Genomic DNA, 20,119 nt, shown 5'->3' with positions numbered 1-20,119 from the left:
GGTTGTAAAGGTAGTGTAGAATCTGCCATACATTCAGGGCAAGTCATATGAGCCAGTTTGATCTTGACATATGCAATAGCGGCTGTGGGTCATATAAAGAAATGTTGCTTTCAGCGTTGTAGCGTCGGTATATGCATATGTCTAGACGTGGTCACATTCTTATTCCATTTCTGTGGAGGCGATGACAGAGCCAACCGTCGACAAGCATCTAAGGCCGAGTGGTGCACAATATACTGTAATATTTACAACTGTATCAAAGTTGCCCCGATTTTACTGTCTTAAACCTGTCGTAAGACGTGGCCAAGCCTTTACACGTTTTTTTTCTTACTAAGATGATAATGTTGTTGACTCTAGACTCATAATTTTCCCAGCCAGTGCCAAACGCTGTCAGATATAAAACCACTGGGACTAGGTGGTACATGAGGCATATTTCTGGACCAATCATACGTGGATCGTTACGACATCTGAGAGAATGATGGACAGATGGACCAATGACGAGGGTAGTTAGACGTCGGTGGTCGAAAATACTGTTGAAACACGCGGGAAGCCTAGAAATAGATGTGGCACCCTGTGGACACGCCGTCATCATCATTCTCCCCTTAACCACCCATCAGGGAATCTACAAAGCTGAAAGCTGACAAGTGTTCGCCCTCTGAGGAACGCAGCTCTCCATCATATTGAGACTATAACATGACAAATCATGACTAGAAATGATCAAAAATGAAAGCAAAACATGTTATCGTGAGCGGCTTTCGAGCCTTGTTTCAAAACAAACGCCTGCATGGCACATTGGGACTGGAGCTCTGGACAAGTCAATGACGGATGCTGTGGTGTGTGGAGATTCGTCAAGTTAGATTAATTAATTTGTTTTTTTGAGTCTATGGTGATGGAGTCACACTAGATTGATCCCCCAACAGGTACGTCCCCCAGACCCTCCCCTATTCGTCCTGTCCGCTACGATAACCTTCCACCACCAGAACTGCGCAATGATTGCTTTTGCAGACCTTGAATATCTGAAGGGTAAATCACATAATTTGATTAATTTTGTTGCGCTTGATTGGGGGTCGTCGTGGTATTCTGTCAACCAGGATAACCTTATATACACGACAAGGTCACCACAAGCACATTGGCTTCACAATTTAATTAACATTTTGAGACCGGTGAATTCTCGTGGCCATGGTATCACGGGCTATGCACGATTTTGCCCGCTATGGTCGAGACCTGCAGTTCTGTCGAAAGCTGCGAGGCGGCGGTCCCGGAGAGGTTGGAAGCGACTGCATCCTCATTTCTTTTTGCCTGCGAGCAGAAACATTAGATTACTGTTTTTCGGACAATAGTAGACCATCTATCAAATAGTATGTATCTATACAAGAAACTACACAATACAACTGATGTAGCGTTCTTTTGTAGTCTATTTTCCTTCTCCAACTCATGTAATCGCCCTTCACAGTCGTCTGTTGACACGGAAATGCTTGTGCAATTTGTTCACAACAATCCATACGCTTAGAACCATTGCTCTGAACGAGTAAGAATATTTTCTTGCTTATTTGTGAGTACGGAGTCTCAACAACGTTAGATTTGTTATGGCGGCGGTGGTGGGGGCGGGGCTTGTCCGGCGGCCGGCGGGGGAGGGGCTTCTCCCGCGGCCGGTTCGTCATCAAAACTGCTGTCAGCGGGGTCAAGTGTCCACTCAAGAGGCTCCTCAACAGGGACCTGGTCGTAATCCGGCTCGGGGGGAACAGGCTTCTCCTTGTTCTTACCAAATTTCCCCTTGATCTTACCAAATTTCTTCGTCTTCGGCTTCTTTTCTTTGCCTTTCTTGCTCGCGTTCCCGCCTTCGGTGTCTTTAGCTTTCTGCCCCGGGGGCAGCAGGTGTCCCTCGGAGTCGCCTGTGGGGTCGGCAGGGTCGATGCTTTTGATGGCCGTCTGGAGGTACCTAACGCCGAACGCCACGGCCAACTGTGGGCGGGAATATGGAGGGGGAATATGAACAGCGCTGTTAACAGCAATGACGGAATAAAAGATAATCAGGGGGGATGACTGAAAGGTTGCAGTCACGTGAAAATCACGTTATTGAACGTCCGCCATGTTGGCTGAAGTTGACGCTGTGTTGTTGTGGCCTGCCAACCTGCCAACTTCTCTGTCAAAATATTCTCCCAATATCGGCCAATTTTACCACTTTTACCGCAGTGAGGTTTGTTGGAGACTAAGGAATGCTCTCCCTTTGCCTCAACATCCCTACAATGTAGATTCATATGTATATCCTCTAACTATGAATGAACAATCCCATCTTAGCTCTGTCCAGACTAACATGGCGGTTGCTATCACCAACTGTAACGGCACGTAAAAAGCCATAGCTATAGCTATCATTAAGATTCGAATTACCTGAAAGACCCAGATAACCATGATGGTTCCGCCAACCGTCTCCAGCACCTGTCCGCCGAAATAAGCCATGAGCGCCTCCTTGCAGCCCGTCTGATAAATGATGTGTTTCTGTGACCCTCGGTACTGGAAGTTGTAGTGCCGGCCTATGGTGGTGATGGAGTGGTGGATACAGGGCCGGTTGTACCGCATGTTGCAACAGCTGAACGGAACGTCAGCGTTCGTATATCGGCCGTCGGTCATTTTCCTTAACAAAGCAAAGAAAGGCATAAAGAGAGTATAGTCTAGGATGGCTTGAAGCAAAATTACAAACTGAGCTGCAAAACGTAACAAAGAACTTACTACTATGGAGCAGAATCAATCGAATTATAATAATTTTTTTGCAATTTTTATTTTATTTACAGTGGAACAATCAAGTAACGTAAGTAAGGTTTCGAAAAACAAGACATGAACAATGATTGAATATAAGATGCTTGTCGAATATCAAGAAAATAAGAGCAACAATATAAAATGCACGTACGAAATAATTCGAGGAGAGTCGCGGTTGAGATACTTCTTGTTGATCCACTGTATTCTGAACCAGTCTTCCGGCCCTTCCGACCCGCAGCAGCGGTACTGCATCTGTAGCAGGTCCAGTTCTGCCTTGAGATATCCGCCGTACTGGTATTTGTTCATGGCTCCGGTGATGCCCTTGTCAAAAGCCTGTAGTAAGATGAGTTAAAAAGAAATATCAAGTTACTCTTATGTCTTGCATCTCTTGTTTGACTGTAGTACATCTTCTTCTTCTTCTTCTTACATGTGTCAATTGATCACTTGTTGTAGAAAATATGTCACAAGACAGCTTAATGTTCTACAGAAAAGACTCTCATAAGAATGCTCTCTTTTTTGCCGTCGTTAAAGAACCTCTCGTACGAAGAAGGTGACCGGGCCCTTACATGTCGCAGGTGCATCTTGTGTGCAAACGTTGTAATTCCTGCGCAGAACACTAGGAGGCAGTACAGAGCTGTGAGTCCCATGTAGAGCAGCATCACCATTCCTTTGGACCGCGTCTCAGGATCCTTCGAGTCAGAGCTGACCTATTAGGAAAAAGAAGACGTAATTATTATAAACCGAGCGACAATGTTGACTCATGAAACACTTAGGCCCAGTTTACACTCGTTCTTTTAACTGTAGTTCTACACATCGTAGTCTACTTCTGTAGTAGACTACAGCTTTTTTCTGGGTGTAAAAAGAAATAAAGCGTAGTCTACTACAGCAGTTTACTGCACCCCCCGAGTTACACTTCGGCGGAGGCTCTGCGAGACTTCGAACCGGGTGTAAAGCGAAACTGAAGTAAACTTCGAGGGCAACAACCATGTTCGATCTGACGTAAGTCGAACTAAAAGCGTGTTCTATTTCGGGTCATCTGCGGTCATTCTCTAGTTTTCACAGTAAAACAGAGCGGTCGGGCCCATTTCCTTGGTATTTCGCATCAGATAAAACCCCTACCTTTTCACAAATAAAAACCGTGCTGAAATTCCCTCCCGCGATTTTTCAGAGGTCACAATAGGTCACTACAGTTTCATGGCAATCGGGGAACAGCGGGTGTTCCCACAGGGCTTCCTGTCATTAAGATTTAAGTGTAAAGCGGACGTGAATTTGTAGTGTACTACAGAAATAGACTACGATGTATAGTACTATAGTTTCACAGAACAAGTGTAAATTGGGCCTAAATCACGTTTGTTCTATTGTACACTTGCTTGTGTTCTTTCGAACTTGTGGAATATTCTAATCTTAACTGCACTCACCTCAGATGACTTTTTCTGTTTAATATTTGAGTGAAGAGATGAGGAGACAAATAATCATACTTCTGATTGTAACTTGAACACTTGAAGTAGGAAGACAAAGATAAAAGATAAGACTTTTTAGTGTAACCGCTTGGTGACATCAATTCTCGTCATCCCGTTGGGCCTCTGAGCTCGGTCAAAACGCACAGACATGGAAAAATGTGACAAGGTCATTCATTAATGCACAGTCAGTCTCGCTCTTCAGAATAAACAAAACACCGATCAAGGAACTACGTAAGACAACATGTTATGGAAGTGTATCTTGTACGACACATCCTTGAATGCCCAAAATCCGTTGTCATAAACCTGTGGTGCGACGAATGTGACCATAGGAAGTTCCCTACCTTTATCCCGAACAGGTTCAGCCCCACTCCTAACAGTCCGAAGACGATGAGTGTGTAACAGAGACCGTCCACGCTGCCATAGCTTTCAATCAGGGCCACTTTATCTTCGACTCTGGCCTGCGGAGAGATGGGATTGTGGATCATGGAACTTTCAATCACAAAATTGTGGTGGGGATTAGAGAGCTTTACCTTTGGGATCTAGGGTAATATGATCGGACGCTTGTAATTTTTGTCATGCTTTTTTGGGCGTTTCGTGCGTTCTACGGCGTACAGGGAAAAATTAACAAAGCAAACAAACAAACAGACAAACAAGCACGCGTGCAAAAAAACCCGGAACACAGCTTGGGTAACGTAAAAGCCATAAAAAAAGACACACAAGGATACTCAAAGTACAGAGTACCCAAAATGTAGGAAAAATGTTTTTGACACGTTAACGTTAACCCTACACGTACGTTACCTTGATAAAGATACCCCCTGCTACTAAGAAAAGAGAACAGAGCGTAGAAATCGCGTTGAAACATTGCAGGACGGTGGCCAGGCGGACACGTTTCTCCTCGGTGAACTTGATCACGAAGACCATGGTGGTGGTTGTCAGTTGTCAGAAGACCATGGCGACGTGATGGTCCCCGCCTACGCATCTTCTGTCATCGTTGTTAGGTGCGCGCGTTTGTTGTCACGTCAACAACATCACAACGCCCCCGAATAGTTGTTGTTCGAATTGGTAGAATACTTGTTCGAACAACGGATAAGGAGCGTAGAACGACGCCTACCCGTTGGTTATGGAAATGAAATAATCATCATAAGTTGTGATTAATTTCCAACAAGTTCACGTTCAAGTAGAAGGAAAAACGGGAAGAAATAGTCCAGCTCCAGTCTCCATGGGCTGTTGTTGTTGCCGGCCAGCCTTCAGAACGACCTTGATCGAGGCTGATCAAGGTCAGGGAGACAATGCAGACGGTGTCGTCAGAATTCCACGTCAGACAATGGTGATTGGGATCATAACAGAGGACGACGATATCATCGTTGGAGTTTGAAGTTCAGCGGCGGCTGTGGTGAGTCTGCAGTACCCTCGGGCTTCGCAGGGCGATAGAATTTTTCAATTCTATTAAACGTGCGGAGAGTGAGAAACGCTTTTCAACTGACAAAGAATTTGCAGCTGAAAGGGAGTTTGCAGAACCGCTGGTAGACGCAGGGCGAAGGCGACCAAATTTGATCAATCGCCAAGTAAAATTCAGTAAGCCAGAAAAGCGTTTTAACGAAGAACCACCACGCGGTGTCTAACAAGAAAGTTTGAAAATACTTCAGGTGGCTTCTGTGAACTGCATCTCTTCATACATATCGTCCTTGGTGGGGACACTGACATTCTGAAGACACATGGGCTGCACGGAGAGTAAAGCTACCACAGGTCCAGCCAGACCGGAGGACCCGACACCCTACCTGGCCATGGCAGTGCCTTCAGTAGTCGTCACTAACTCATCTGTAACAACCATCGAAACTCTCAACCTGTCAACTAAGGACGAGGTGGAAGGTGACGAGACGAGTCCCGACAAAAAACAACAAAACGCCGACGAGGCAAATTAACAAAGCTTGACGAATCGTCAGAGGGCGCTTTTCAAAAGAACTAGACAAAACTTCTCAAGACATAACGAGTCCATATTACAAGAGTCTCCAAACGTATGTGGTATTTCTGTGACGTCACTGAACCAAGCATGCGATATTTTTGGAGACTTTGTATCCTGGAAACAACAATGTAAAGGCCTGGCGAGAAATGTGACGGCTAAAGGTACCGTGCGGTTGAAGTTATAAGGATTTCATGTTATCAATAATACCATTAATAGCATCTAATAGTCACTATCTGTGATCGTCTTACAAATACTTTATAGTTACGGAAAATCGCAAGTTACTACGTGTTAGTTTTAATCACTGTTCAAGCTCTCGCCGCAGTCACCAGTCTGCTCTTTTATATACAGCTGGTGAATCAACATGTAACAAACATTGCTTCAGATTGATTTGGGTGGAGAATTGGATTAAGTTGTTGATGGCATCACGCTCGCTTTGCTACAAGCCCACACGGTGAAACCACCGTGAAATTCAATTTCACGGCGGCGAAGTGCATGAAAGGTAATTGTGCCGTACCGCATCAATTTCAGACGTTCTCTCCAAATGTGCATATGTTTATAACACTTCCTATATCTAAGGTGTCTTTAAGCCATAACAAGTAAATTTTATGGATGACATCCTCTGCAGACTCCAAGTTTAATGTGAGAGGGCGAAAAAATTAAGCCCAAATTTCAATTTAGACACCACAAATATTGTTACAAAGGAAGCGACAAAACATGGTTGGTATCACAATTATTTTATTCCTGTAATCAAGAAGTGCACAAAGTGATACTAGGTGTGGTAGACTAGTATCACTTACCAAGTTGACAACTACACTCGAGGCTACCACATTAGTGTCACTTCTATAACTACACTCCTGGCTACTAATGTGATTATGTTACTAGAAGTACAATCAAGTCAACCATGTGACATATTCCCCATTCTTAGTACTTTCTTGTCAGGTTGACCATCTCTGGGAGGGAACAAAACTTCTTGTTTGTTTTCTAACATCAGGCAAAAATGAATGAGCACGCTGATGTCATCCATAAAATTTACTTGCTGTGGCCGTATATGTTGAAAGCTCAGGACAAAAACAGAGAATATGTGTAACAGTGTGCAAATGTAAAAATCATAGAACAAAGTGCTTTGTAAATACACAAAAGATGAGAGGTTGTGATGCCATGTCGTGTTTCGACTCTGTTATAGTGTGTATTTTAGGGCTTGTTTTCAGCTATACTGTCCAAGAAATGTCCTCAATAAATTTAAATCATTTCAAATCAATTGAAAACTTGTAAGAACAGATTATCCCATGAAATTGTATGAAGGCAGTTTTGTGCTTCCCATTGAATTTTATCAATTACGCTGTCCTCACTTCTATAAATCAAACCCTAGTATGACTTGTGTTATATCTTAAAATGAAATAGGTGTGTTACATACATAGCAGATCATGCTGTAAATTCTTGGTAACAAGTCCGCAGACTGAGAAACAGCAATTTGTATAGAATTAAAAAAATTAATTAATACACACATAGATTTATGAGCGTGAACTTGCACTTGTGATACATGTCTGTGAAAAAAGTCAGAACTATAACGGTCCCTTTCCACAGAGGAGTGATCATTCATCCTATCTGTATCTGTATCTATATAGCTGGTATAACCGCCCTTCAGCATAACACACAAGCTTTGCAGGCACGCGGTGCGGCAGCAGCTGGTTATATAACACCTTAACGACCTGACATACCTTTGCATATCTAAGTGATGTATGGTTTAAACCATCTATTAGGATGCCCAAGTTCCACTCTACGATAGTTCTAGGTTGATAAGTCTGGTACTTGAAGGCATTAATATTTCTTGTTAGAGCTGTGTACCTGTGTACCTACCGATACAGTACCAGTACAATCAATTAGGTACAGGTCCAAAATACCTGAACCCTGCTGGACCGGTACTGGACCGGTACTAATCAGGTCAAGCCTGACTCAGGGGATGGCCACTTTGACAGATAAAATTACTATGAAATTACCATGGCAGTGCACTAAAGCCACATCTATACTATACTCCAGCACATATAATAAAACACATTTGCAAGGCTGGAGTCAAATTTTCATCTGTTTTTTCATAAAATTAGATACCAGTTCAAATGTGCTTTTATCCTTTAGTAGTTTAGGTTCAGGTTCAGGTCCTGACCTGTACTAAGCCCATGTACCTGTACCTAAAATTTGTTTAGGTACACAGCTCTATTTCTTGTTCATATAGTGAACACTCAAAAGGGGATTCAAGGGCAAATTACATTGCTACAAATGCCTGAAAACGTAAAAAAGAAAATCTGTAAGAGATTCTGGGCCCATAGGACTCACACAGAGCAACCTTGCTGTAAACAGCATGGACTGATAGCCAGTCGGTTAGGGTTCCCACCCTCCCACCCTATCTTCCCCGTTCATAACAGCCCAGTTCGGAGAACGTGCATCCGAGGCAAGCCAATTAAAATCATCTATATCGTCCCATGTATTTCTATCCCTGTCTAGTCCCGCCTTCTTGTAGTGTTCCTCAATATCCGGATACGTCCAGTTATAGGGGGCAAACAGAAGCCGGGTGCTGTCCTCTATGATCCCGCGGCTGGTGACGTGCAGGTAGAACTGTGTATCCGCAGTGTGGTGTACTCGTAGTTGTTGACAGGCTATCACCAACACAGTGTCCTTACAGTCGTCCACGAAAATAGATCTGGAGACGGGTCCGGTGAAGATGCGGCAGCCGGTGACGTTAGAGATGTGTACGGTCCCGGCTGTACCGTACAGCTTCACCGTACAGTTGGTCAGACGGGCCAGGGAGACGTCCTGGCTTTCGATCTCTTGCGGCTGTAAGGTCAGAGTTTGAGAGTCTTTATCAACGAATCCACACTCTATCTGAACAACTGACGCGATCTGCAGCCCAGGTTTCACCTCTGCGACCACCTTAGGTGCTTTCTTTGTGGGCCCTTTCGCTCCTTCCTTCTTTTTCTTGAAGGCAAATTTCTTCTTGGGGAGAAGCTGCTCTCTCTTCTCGTTCAAGGCGGCTTGCAGGTTGCCGATCGTTTCCTGCGCTTGGCGAACGTCGTAGCTCGGTAGAAAACTTGTCGAATCCGTCACGAACTTCTGTAGTTTCTGCAGGGCCACTGTGGTCGTGTCGAAGTGGTCGGAAAGTCCATCTTTAGGGGTGGAGTCTGAGTCGTCGACTAGCTTTTCTATGGCGGATTTCTCTTTCCGGAACGTAGTCGCGAAGAAGTCAGACGTTTCGTCTTCTGCTGACGTTTTTTCTTTCTCCAAACGCCTTTTCTCTCTCTTTTCTGCTAATTCCTCCTCTCTCTTCTGTATCTTGTCCACCACGGCCCCTTTTTTCTCTTCGTAGAGAGAATTATCTGTGGTTTCCCACGTCTCTCCAACGATCACGACTTCTGATTCCGCCATTTTGGTTTTGAGTAGGGCGCATGCGCAGATTAGGTTAATAGGTTAACAGGTCAAAGGTTACGTTTACTTTTGAAGTGACTCAGATGTGTCCACATGACTCGTGCACTATATTTACCGGATTAGTCGACATGACTGTGCCCTGTATTTAACCTGATTAGTCTAAAACATGATAGGTGTGACCTGGGGCACACTACTTCTGTCGTTTCTGTTGCCTCATGGGATAAAAGGGAAGCTCAGGAGCAAGGATGGAGAAACTGGACCCACAGTCACCATCCCCGACAAGCCTAACATCGTCCTCCTGGTGGCTGACGACATGGGGTGGGGGGATCTGTGTAGTTACGGTCATCCTACCCAGGAGTGCGGCGAGATAGACAAGATGGCGGCTGAGGGGATGCGCTTCACGCAGTGGTACAGCGCAGACTCACTGTGCTCACCTAGCAGGGCTGCGCTGTTGACAGGTGGGATTGTGTACATAGTAGCAGAAGATATCCATGTGCTCATTAATTTTCGGCTGTTCTCAAGAACAATAACATAAGAAATAACCTCGAAACTCTCGACAGTGTTAGCATGAGTGGACTTGTCGTAAAACTTGTTTTGACATTCTACCGCAAAACCTGAATTTGTACATCCAGCATCGAAGTACACAGGAAGACTGGGGTTGAAATTGTGGATTGATCTGCCATTTTGCTGCCATTTACTTGATTAAGGCCACACCATCTTGATTTTATGGATGACATCCTCTGGAGACCCCAAAACTAATGGGCGCGGGCGAAAAAATAGCATCCAGCAAAAAAAATTCGGCTAAACCACAGGTCTACAAAGGTGGTATTGCGAATTGAACCACAGAACAATAAACTAGTAGTGTATCAAGCAAACAACAAGTCTTTATTTGTAGGAGGTACATGTAACGTAACATAACCTATTTACGTGCAGGAGTAGTTTACGTCCAGTTTGGGTCATGTCCACATGTCGAGGCCTATTATGCCAAAGCCTGTTCTCATGAGAAACAAAGAACGTCATAAGTATGATCCTTAGCCATCTCTATCTTTTAAAAAGGTTTATGTCCAGCGATATAACAGAACAAACTCCTGAACCAGTAACAACAAGTTGCACAGAAGCGTCATGCATGACGCATTTCATATGTAATTTGACACCGCATATTTCATCAGGTTTTTCTAACTTACACGATAGCTAGTATCTTTTAAAAGTAGCTGACGTTAAACCTTTCTTTGATATGCAAACTATCCAGGTTTGAAACTCTTGCCAGTTTTAGGAAGGTTTGATACAACATAGCGACCCCCGCTTAGATGATACATTTTTGCACGGCATAACATCATGGCCATGCGTTTATCACGGAAACGCCACGTGCTGCTGATGTCGGGGAAATTCACAACACAAACATTGTTTTCTTCCATCACGTCAGGCAAGCGGAGGGACAAACATAGTGACTTTACTGTCATTTGTCTGTAGACTACTTTCAACAGCTACTGTGCATTTTTTTTCCGGTCTATGTTCTTCAAGCATATAGCGCTAGAAAGGAAAAGACCAAAGTGGACGATAAAGGGTCAGCCTAGCACAATTCTACACCATATACCCCAGCATAAATACATGCTCGCTCGGCGCTTAACAGGCGGAGAAAAACTTACAGACCATACATTTTCTTGTTAGAAGAGCTTATATTTCTACCCATGGGTTAAACAATTGGCTCTGTCCGCCCGGTTTTAGGATAAATAACGTTTTGAATAAATTGGACGTTAACTGGTCATGTTACGTTAGATTGCCTTGTTCACCAATTAGCAGATTCAGCTCAAGTGATTGATGTCTCTTATATTGACAAGAACGACCAAAGATGTATGTTAGATGATATTTGGCTCCAAGGACTGTGGATGATGAAAGACTGTGAAAAAAATACTCATATTAGCTTAAGGCAGTTTCAACGTACATAGCATTTAGCTCCATATCAACTTATCAAGCATTCCAGGGTTCACACTGTCTTACTCTCAAATCTCGCTGTGAGATACCAATGCCTCAACTCCTCTCCCACGTCTCTCATTGTTGCCAAAAAAACTTGTGAGAGCCACGCTGGATAGGATCTCTTTGAAATTGTCAGGTGATACTCGCTGGCCGCCGCGAGTCTCTCGTACAACAGTGCAAGGAGGTTAAGCCTCCTTGAACAGTGCACACGTAACATCCATCTGACGTTTTTTGTGGTAGTACATAACAAGTTTTACGTGTAATGACAAGCTGGCACAATGCTGCGGCAGTATAAGTCTGCAATTTCGGGAGGTATATGGAGCCTCGGAGGAGCTGATTTTTTTTTTGAGAACAGGTGAAAATCAATGCACGCGCGGACGTCATTCCTAAAATTAAGATGGTATGGCCTAATGTTGGTATCAAGAGCAGTTCAAAGTTGACCATTATTCAATTCAGTGTGACCTATATATTGTTTTCCTGCTTATTGAGTTGGGTTAAAGCAAAGTTTGCAAATTGCAGCAAGAAGTCTATCAATCAGGTTATACAGTCAGCCAAGAACATCCAGATGTCTGCTGGATCCTCCCACACCATTCTTCCCTGTCAGCAATACAACTGGTTATAGGGGCCAAAAATGGAGGAGTGAATCAATTTGATGAAAATGGCAGGAGGAGAAGAATTATTCCTAGAAACAATGTGTATTTCACTCCTATAACTATTGTATGTAGTGATATATGAAAATGATATATTTCCCTTCCATACCTAAGCTATGGAATGGAGTGAAATATGGTATTGCATATACTGTATTACACATAAGTATTAAGCTTTGTAGTCCGTTAACTCCTATCAATGTCATGTTGTGATGTCTTAATTTGCCTTTTATCGTAGGTCGGCTTCCCATCCGTGTTGGCGTATGGGGTGGAGAGAGAGTCTTTGTAAACGATGGTAGTGGAGGCCTGCCGAAGAACGAGACAACCATCGCTGAGGCACTGAAGGATGCTGGGTATGCCACAGGCATGGTCGGCAAGTGGCATCTAGGTTTGTAGTGCTAGTACATGTATAATTGATATATGGTACGTCCCTGATATGGGCCTTTCTTTGATATGGGGGGCACCTTAGGGCACCGGCAGCACATTGTAATATCAGAGTTGAGCACGCTATGCCTCATAAAAAAGGCATGCAGACCCTCAAATATTATGTATTTGCTAAAAGCTTATTGTTTTCAGATAATGTTTCTGAAAAGTTAGGAGGAAATTGATAATTACAGCTCGGATGGCTAGCATTTCATATCCATTGTCCTTTGTAGATGTTGATAAATCAATGTCATTGTTTCACAGGTATCAATGAGTTTTTACCTGGCGACGGAAGACACCTGCCTCACCACCACGGGTTCGACTTCGTTGGAACCAACCTTCCATTTACCAACCACTGGGCGTGCGACGAATCCAAGGTTTTTTGCCAAAATGACTGAATATCCTCTTTTAAGTATCACACTTGTTATTAGAGAATATCATGATATCTTAATGTCTTTTTAGTAATTGTGTCCCATGATAAACAAAACAAATACAAACAGACTTACTAGACTAAGACAGGTAAGTGCAGTTTTGTATAAATTGTAACCGAGATTACCGTAAATTCATTTTAGTAAAACATATACTCGGCGGTCTTATTTTGTTGTAGGGGGCAAAAGGAGTTTCTTTGCAGTTGAAACAATTCTGTAGTACAGTACCCCAGTAGTAATACATTGGAAGCACATATTTGTGGTGTCAGAGTTCTTTGCAAGAACCACAAAAATAAAACCATCTTGAAAGTAGATGAATTTAATTAGATCACCCTTCAGTTATTCAAAACACACATTCAAACAGAATACACATTCAAACAGCACACATTCAAACAGAACACACGTTCAAACAGAACACACATTCAAACAGAACACACATTCAAACAGAACACACGTTCAAACAGAACACACATTCAAACAGAACACACATTCAAACAGAACACACATTCAAACAGAACACACATTCAAACAGAACACACATTCAAACAGCACACATTCAAGCAGAACACACATTCAAACAGAACACACGTTCAAACAGAACACACGTTCAAACAGAACACACATTCAAACAGAACACACATTCAAACAGAACACACATTCAAACAGAACACACATTCAAACAGAACACACATTCAAACAGAATGTAATGCTAGTTTTCCTTTACGAGTTGCATTTTTCAATTGACGTGAATCTGGCAAAACCATAATTTCTTTCTGTTACACTTGTTATGAATTACGTGACGCATGTTTTGTAAAACAATATGATACTCACTAACCCCATGCAGACCCTAATACCCTATACATATAGACACTGCGAATATGTTTGGCATATGTGCAGGGGATAAACTGTCACCAAGATTTTTTTTGTCTCTCATTTCTGTAACCTGAAATCATTTCTGTAACGTAACTTTTGTCAGGCCTTGTCAGGCACACTATTTTCACCCCCCAAGTGCTTATTGAGATTGTTTGGAGGTCATTCTTGGGGATTTTAGTAGAATATTGAATTTTTGATGTGCACAGGACTCATGGTTTCTTAATTGTGTGCTTTGAAGAAGTATGTACTTTTTACTTAAACCTGAAATATTTTAAAATACAGTTACTGTAGCACTGCCTTCTGGAGTACTTGTGACTTCTTGTATGTACACCATGTCAACTCTCCCAGGTAAAAAAGGAAGCATCTACTGATCCTTAAGGTGTGCACACTTTACATATCCAGGTGTTCAATGTATTTTGGAGGCCTTGACAACATGGTGGAGTTTGATATGACATCTGGTGGAATTATGAGAGTCAACATTAATTCTATTGATTAATGTCTCATAGGCAGGGCTGTCTCCAGGACCCGACAGAAATCTGCTTGATGGTAGAGAAAAAAATTTTACCTTGTCCATCCCAGAAAATCTGAGCTTCATGACGTGAAATTGATAAAGATGTATTTTTCATAAGGTCCCAGCAAGTAAATTCTAAAATTTACTTGCTGTGGCCCAAGCTTAAAATGACAGATTTAACAACGAAAATTATGGACTTCCTAACAATGAGTGAGATGGAAAAACATTGAAGCTGGAGATGGCCCTGTTTGAAGGTGATTTGGTGTACATTATAAGTTGTTTTTTTATCTTTGTGTAGGTTCACATGGCCCACCCTAACCCCATGAAATGTTTCCTGTACTGGAACACCACACTAGTCCAACAGCCCTTCAGACACGATAACCTGACGGCCTCCTTCCTGCAAGACTCCATAGCCTTCATACACAACAACAAGGACAGACCTTTCTTCTTGTACTTCTCCTTTGCTCACATGCACACCGACATGTTCTCTGCACCAAGGTTCAGGGAGACGTCGAGAAGAGGTAGTCACAGACATTCTTACATGCTAAGATTTCTTTCATAGATGTTGAATACATGTTGAACCTTTCTGGTGGTGTCTGATATCTTATATCTGGGATATAAGATATAAGATAAATTTGGGTTCTTTATACCAGTGCTACCCTCATTGATACATCCTTTATCTTAACCCAGGCAGATATGGAGATGGAGTACGTGAGTTGGACTGGGCTGTAGGAGAGGTGCTGAAAACACTCGTCAGTCTACAGATCCAGCACAGAACACTGATGATCTTCTTGTCGGATCACGGAGGCCATCTGGAGATCTGCACAGAGGGCGGATCAAATGGGATTCTCAAAGGTATCTACCTCTAAGCAGCCATGCTTTTAGTTCTTGAAAACAAGAATTTGCTAGTTACATTGTATATTACATGATTATATATGGCAACATGTCACAAGAGGGTGAGTGAGAAAATTAACAAGATTGGCTACATAAAAAGATGTTGCCATGGCGACGGTGGTCTCTGTTAACGTTTTCGTTTTTAGCCCACATGCAAATAAGGACCTCGCAGAAGCGGCATAAATCATATCAGTCGATCACCTTCTCTACTATTCTCCAAGCTGAGGTTTTGGTCGGGGGGTAGTAGAGGCCAGGGTTTTTTAACATTGCCTCCCATAACCTCTGCGAGATGTCGGAACCGATCAAGGCTTTTAAATCTAATCACTTTGACACATAAAGGCCATTTTGAAAGTAGGTGCTAAGTCTGCCAAGGGAGTCTAGTGTTTCTGTCCTCGCGCCACGGGTGTTTCCGGTCTGCCGGACCAGGAACGCAGTATACCACTGTATATACGTTTGGGAGAAGAAAGTGCTCGTATAGAACTACTAGATAGACTGTTCAGTGTAACAGAATAACGCTTACTAGGAGTTCGTATAAAATCGTGTGTAAAAACACCAGATCTAGCGAGACGACAGAGCATGAGAATCTTGACTTGCAAGTCTATCTGTTTATTCCATTATCCTCCCCACAGCTATCACAGTAATTCTAAGACTCAAATGTACTTAAGATTTGATGTTGATGGTTATATAACTGTTAGCAGTCATGTAATTCTCTATTTTGCTACTTTGAAAAAACATGCTGCAAAAATGACAAAGGCTTTCTGTAAGGCTTTGAAATGTCCGGCTACTCGACGTGCAAAAACATATTACTGTAAAACAAAGTTCAAACCAGGAAATTGTGTACCGTACATACATTCTTTTGATTCTTTCCTCATATACCATTATGGAGTCTTTAAAACTGGAAAATCAGCCACAATCTCTGTCAAAAACACTGCCGCTAGCTGACCCGACCATGCCGGACCATGTTGAACTGCATGTACATGTAATCGTAATGGTGATCCACGTCCGTTTTTCTCATGTCGGTATATCTAGTTCAGACTCAGATTAGTATGTTCAAAATACATAATATATTTACTGATATAATCATACATCTTATTTATATCTTTGATTTCTTAAAAAAACATTTATCATCATGTGTGGAATGTTTACGTTATTATGCTTTCAATCTGGCGGGAGCCATTCAAAGTGATTGTAGGGGAGACCGCGGGGTGCCGCCCGGCTGGCTGCACACTCCCCCAAGTTACCGGAGGCCGCGCTAATCCCCCGGCAGTAAAACTCTTTGCCTAATGATGAATTAATGGTACAAAGGGAGGGGCAGCGACACCGAACAGCCCCGCCCTTATGCGTTCTGTAGCAGAGATTACGGGAGGCAATGTTAAAAAACCCCGGCCTCTACTACCCCCCGACCAAAACCTCTGCTTGGAGAATACTTCTCTACCGAAATAACACAAGTTGTCCAATGTATGAAAATATTGTTTTCACAAAAAAAGATATCGCACCATTTCCTCATAAATTATGCAAATGAGGCGCTCTATGCAAGATTTGTGTCTAATAGTGGCCACATTTACTTAGCTTCCAAATGGCGCAAAAATGAAATCCCCATCATTTACCACTATGGATTTATAGTATTAAGTATAATTTTGCATAATTGATATCTATCGATATTTATATCTTTCTCAGTTGCATATGTCATGTGTTTAAGAGTCCTATAATAGAATGCAGCTGATTTATAAACTGTCCTCATTAATTATGCAAATCAGAAATTGATTTGCATGATTGGCATATCATTATGCAAATCATCACTTAAGCTATCTACACACCAAAAATTATGATGATCTGTCATCCCCTTCTTGCGTATTCTCTTTCAAAGTTTGAGTCAAAATCAGCTCCTGCAGTTCCAAAAAAAGCCGCTAGGGGGTCCAAATCTACAGGACATATTTTCCTAACAAAGAGCTAACCACCACTTAAAAATCATGACTATAGCATGTTCAGAAGACGAGATTTGAAAAGTGAAAGTTCCCCTGCAGTACCATAGAAAGTCGCTAGGGGGCCCAAAATCCAATCATTACAAGGTCTCCCACAGACCTACCCACTTACAAAATATGAAGACAATGCATCCAGGCATTCTTGAGTTATCTTGCCATGGACTTTCACATTCCTGTACAATTCCTAGAATTCTTGCAATCTGCACACAATATACAGTAGACGCCACTTAATTGCACCTCGGATAAACGCACCTTCCGTTTAATTGCACCAAATCCCAAAATCCCAAACCGGTTCCCATTCACTGCATTGTTAGTGACTCCGCATAACTGCACCGCGAGTTGTCACCAATTTCGGATAATTGCACCAATTTTTTTCCAAAATCCTCGACAAGTTAACTAAAAAGGTGCGCTAAAAATCGGCAAACGCGGTACAAATGAGCTGATACCTGCCGGTGTAAAGGCGCAATACCGCCAATATGTTTGAAACTATTTTTGAGTTACAAAAGAAGGCGGTCTCCATTGACAGTCACGTTGATTGGAATCGTATGGGAGGTCCCGGGCGGGTCCAGGGCGTGTCGGCACCATCAAGAGACGCACGCCTACCAAAGGCGGCATTGCGCTTTGGCAGACAGCATGCTGTACTCAATAAAGATTGGTCTCTACCTGTACTACTGTCTTATTACTGTGAATGCATTCAAGTTCGCGTGGATTTGATTTCGCGTTAAGGATGACATGGGGTGTTGTCGGTGGTTTGAGATTTGCGGCAGCGCTACATACTGCTGCCGATGATAAAAGACCGGCGTCTTTATGTAACGTTACATCTAGTCGGAAACAATAGAGGCTCGGCAAGGGCTACAGACGTGTAGGCGGACATAACAGTCGCTTTTGGCGGTGCGGTGCTAATGTGATCATCTGGCTGAATCCGCGTCCTAGAAACTTCCTGCATTCACCGGAACGAGCCTCTATACGCGGGTTAGGCTCTGCTACTGTATAAGGAGAATGATCTGTCCTTGATCTGAGTCATCTAACCATATCTGCCCACTAGATATACACTGTACAATTCACTACCATGGTGCCTACTGATTTAAACATCTGTGAGGAAGCAAAATAATGTTAAGGTTAATGTGTACAGTATCATGGTAAACTTTACAAGATTTTTGTACAGTACATGTCCTTGAATACGTAAATAAAGTTAATAACTGCATAATTTCGTCTATTTTCTTTGTGCTAGTGTTTCTGACTAACAATACACCCACCCCCCCAGCCCATGGTGGTACGGTCCAGCTGGGCATTTCGCATAATTGCACCAGCCGGATAATTGCACCAAAAACGCTGACAAATGCGTGGTGCAGTTAAGCGGATTCTACTGTAGTAGAAATTTGGCTCGCCCCTGAGGCGTCGCCAAAAATGATGTTAAATGATGCCAAACCACACACACAGTTGAATGATAGTTCAAATTTAGAAAAGGGACTATTTCATATAGTACATGGAGTTTTCGTCCTTACCGCAACAAATGGTGTATAGGGTGACACCCATCTCCATTTCAATAGCCCTTGGGCCACACAACTGTGTGCAATCACTACAGCAGAGAGCAAATTAATTGGCAGTCAATTCTGTGTTCATCTACCTTTAAGTTACTCTTTTTCAAAATGCTAAGTGCTTTTAAGCACTACTTTAAAAAGTAGAGAAAGCAGTTATGTACTCTCAGTTTTTCAGTCTTTGGTGTGTCTCGGTCGGGGTCAGACTCACAACCTACCGATTGTGAGGCAAACACTCTACTTACTAGGCTCCCAAATAGCTAGATTACTTTAAGTTAGGACATTGATATTGAGAGGCTTAGTTGTTATTTTTTGTGTCATGATGGTGTAGATATTTTGCCACATTCGCAGGTGGCAAGGCATCTACGTGGGATGGAGGGCTGCGTGTTCCTGCTATAGCCTGGTGGCCAGGTGTTGTTTCACCTGGGCAGGTGTCACAGCACCTGGTCAGCTCCATGGACGTGTTCCAGACAGCTGCTGAGCTGGCAGGTGCAACGCCACCAAAGGATCGCATCTATGACGGGAAAAGCCTTGTTCCGATTTTGCTACAGAAGACGTTGGCTGTTCCAACTGGTAAACCTACACCCTCCCTGCGGACCCTGTTTCACTACTGCTCTGATAGACTAATGGCTGTTAGACAGGGGGAGTATAAAGCACATTTCTACTCAATGGAGCTGCCTACTAATTATTCAGAACACTGTCCGGGTGGTGTGCCAAAAGTGGAATACTACACATCATCTGACTGTTACGGATCTCACATCACACACCACGATCCACCTCTACTCTTTAACATAGGCAGAGACCCAGGAGAACTTTATCCTCTACCTGTAAGAGAATATGATGACGTTATAACAGGAATTCTTTCTGCAAAAGTGCAACATCAAGCCCATTTGGTGCCCGGAAAGGCCCAGTGCAAAGAGACATCTACAACATTACAACCTTGCTGTAACCCTCCCTTTTGTTACTGTAACTACAAACCAGATGGTAATAGATGAAAGTATTTATGAAGTCATTGGTTTCTTCCTTCTTTTTATAGAGCCATGGTATTATGTCAAAATTGCTCTAAGTGTTGTAAACAATATCTGAAAAATTATAATTAACACCTATTCTGATGAGCAAGCTTTGAGCTTGCACGCCTGAGAATGAATAGGTGACTTAATTTTAAGAAAGTTGTATCATCTGACTGTTATCTTTCATTATATCAGTAGCACTACTTGACTTACAGTAGCACTAAGTTTGTATCATGAATCTAAACAGC

The 20,119-nt window shown here is 42.8% G+C and overlaps 3 protein-coding genes across 5 annotated transcripts; 1 reads left to right on the top strand and 2 right to left on the bottom strand.

Moving 5' to 3' along the window:
• Positions 1-1,124: 1,124 nt before the first annotated feature.
• On the bottom strand, positions 1,125-6,323 carry LOC136432273 (peripherin-2-like). Of its 2 annotated transcripts, XM_066423434.1 has the most exons (7): positions 5,010-6,323; positions 4,553-4,669; positions 3,318-3,458; positions 2,903-3,084; positions 2,386-2,629; positions 1,782-1,959; positions 1,125-1,296 (listed from the first exon to the last, which is right to left on the bottom strand). In XM_066423434.1, the coding sequence occupies exons 1-7, from the start codon at positions 5,130-5,132 to the stop codon at positions 1,283-1,285; spliced, it is 999 nt and encodes a 332-aa protein (XP_066279531.1). In that variant the 5' UTR covers positions 5,133-6,323; the 3' UTR covers positions 1,125-1,282. The 2 variants fall into 2 exon arrangements, with proteins under 2 accessions (XP_066279531.1, XP_066279530.1); XM_066423433.1 differs by lacking the exon at positions 1,125-1,296 and having other exon boundaries at positions 1,324-1,959.
• A 568-nt stretch (positions 6,324-6,891) lies between these two features.
• LOC136432274 (tubulin-specific chaperone C-like) lies at positions 6,892-9,623 on the bottom strand. Its single transcript, XM_066423435.1, has one exon. The coding sequence runs from the start codon at positions 9,589-9,591 to the stop codon at positions 8,551-8,553; it is 1,041 nt and encodes a 346-aa protein (XP_066279532.1). The 5' UTR covers positions 9,592-9,623; the 3' UTR covers positions 6,892-8,550.
• A 14-nt stretch (positions 9,624-9,637) lies between these two features.
• Positions 9,638-19,869, top strand: LOC136432272 (arylsulfatase-like). Of its 2 annotated transcripts, XM_066423430.1 has the most exons (6): positions 9,638-10,049; positions 12,451-12,600; positions 12,900-13,012; positions 14,746-14,968; positions 15,138-15,302; positions 19,213-19,869. In XM_066423430.1, exons 1-6 carry the CDS (start codon positions 9,758-9,760, stop codon positions 19,854-19,856), a joined length of 1,587 nt encoding a protein of 528 aa, XP_066279527.1. In that variant the 5' UTR covers positions 9,638-9,757; the 3' UTR covers positions 19,857-19,869. The 2 variants fall into 2 exon arrangements, with proteins under 2 accessions (XP_066279527.1, XP_066279529.1); XM_066423432.1 differs by lacking the exon at positions 19,213-19,869 and having other exon boundaries at positions 15,142-15,296.
• Positions 19,870-20,119: the final 250 nt, after the last annotated feature.

The sequence above is a fragment of the Branchiostoma lanceolatum genome, chromosome 4, assembly GCF_035083965.1.
Source record: "Branchiostoma lanceolatum isolate klBraLanc5 chromosome 4, klBraLanc5.hap2, whole genome shotgun sequence".
In the NCBI taxonomy this organism is placed as follows: Eukaryota; Metazoa; Chordata; class Leptocardii; order Amphioxiformes; family Branchiostomatidae; genus Branchiostoma; species Branchiostoma lanceolatum.
This window is presented reverse-complemented; position numbering and strand designations above follow the sequence as displayed.

Bases quoted from the DNA above. Each gene is read 5' to 3' on its own strand.
- LOC136432273 (XM_066423433.1), bottom strand. From the start codon at position 5,132: ATGGTCTTCGTGATCAAGTTCACCGAGGAGAAACGTGTCCGCCTGGCC. The intron at 4,670-5,009 runs GTAACGTACGTG...ATCTCTCCGCAG, and splicing joins CAGGGGGTATCTTTATCAAG to GCCAGAGTCGAAGATAAAGT. The intron at 2,630-2,902 runs GTACGTGCATTT...TGCTTTGTTAAG, and splicing joins GACTCTCCTCGAATTATTTC to GAAAATGACCGACGGCCGAT.
- LOC136432274 (XM_066423435.1), bottom strand. From the start codon at position 9,591: ATGGCGGAATCAGAAGTCGTGATCGTTGGAGAGACGTGGGAAACCACA.
- LOC136432272 (XM_066423430.1), top strand. From the start codon at position 9,758: ATGATAGGTGTGACCTGGGGCACACTACTTCTGTCGTTTCTGTTGCCT. The intron at 13,013-14,745 runs GTTTTTTGCCAA...ATCTTTGTGTAG, and splicing joins GGGCGTGCGACGAATCCAAG to GTTCACATGGCCCACCCTAA. The intron at 14,969-15,137 runs GTAGTCACAGAC...ATCTTAACCCAG, and splicing joins CAGGGAGACGTCGAGAAGAG to GCAGATATGGAGATGGAGTA.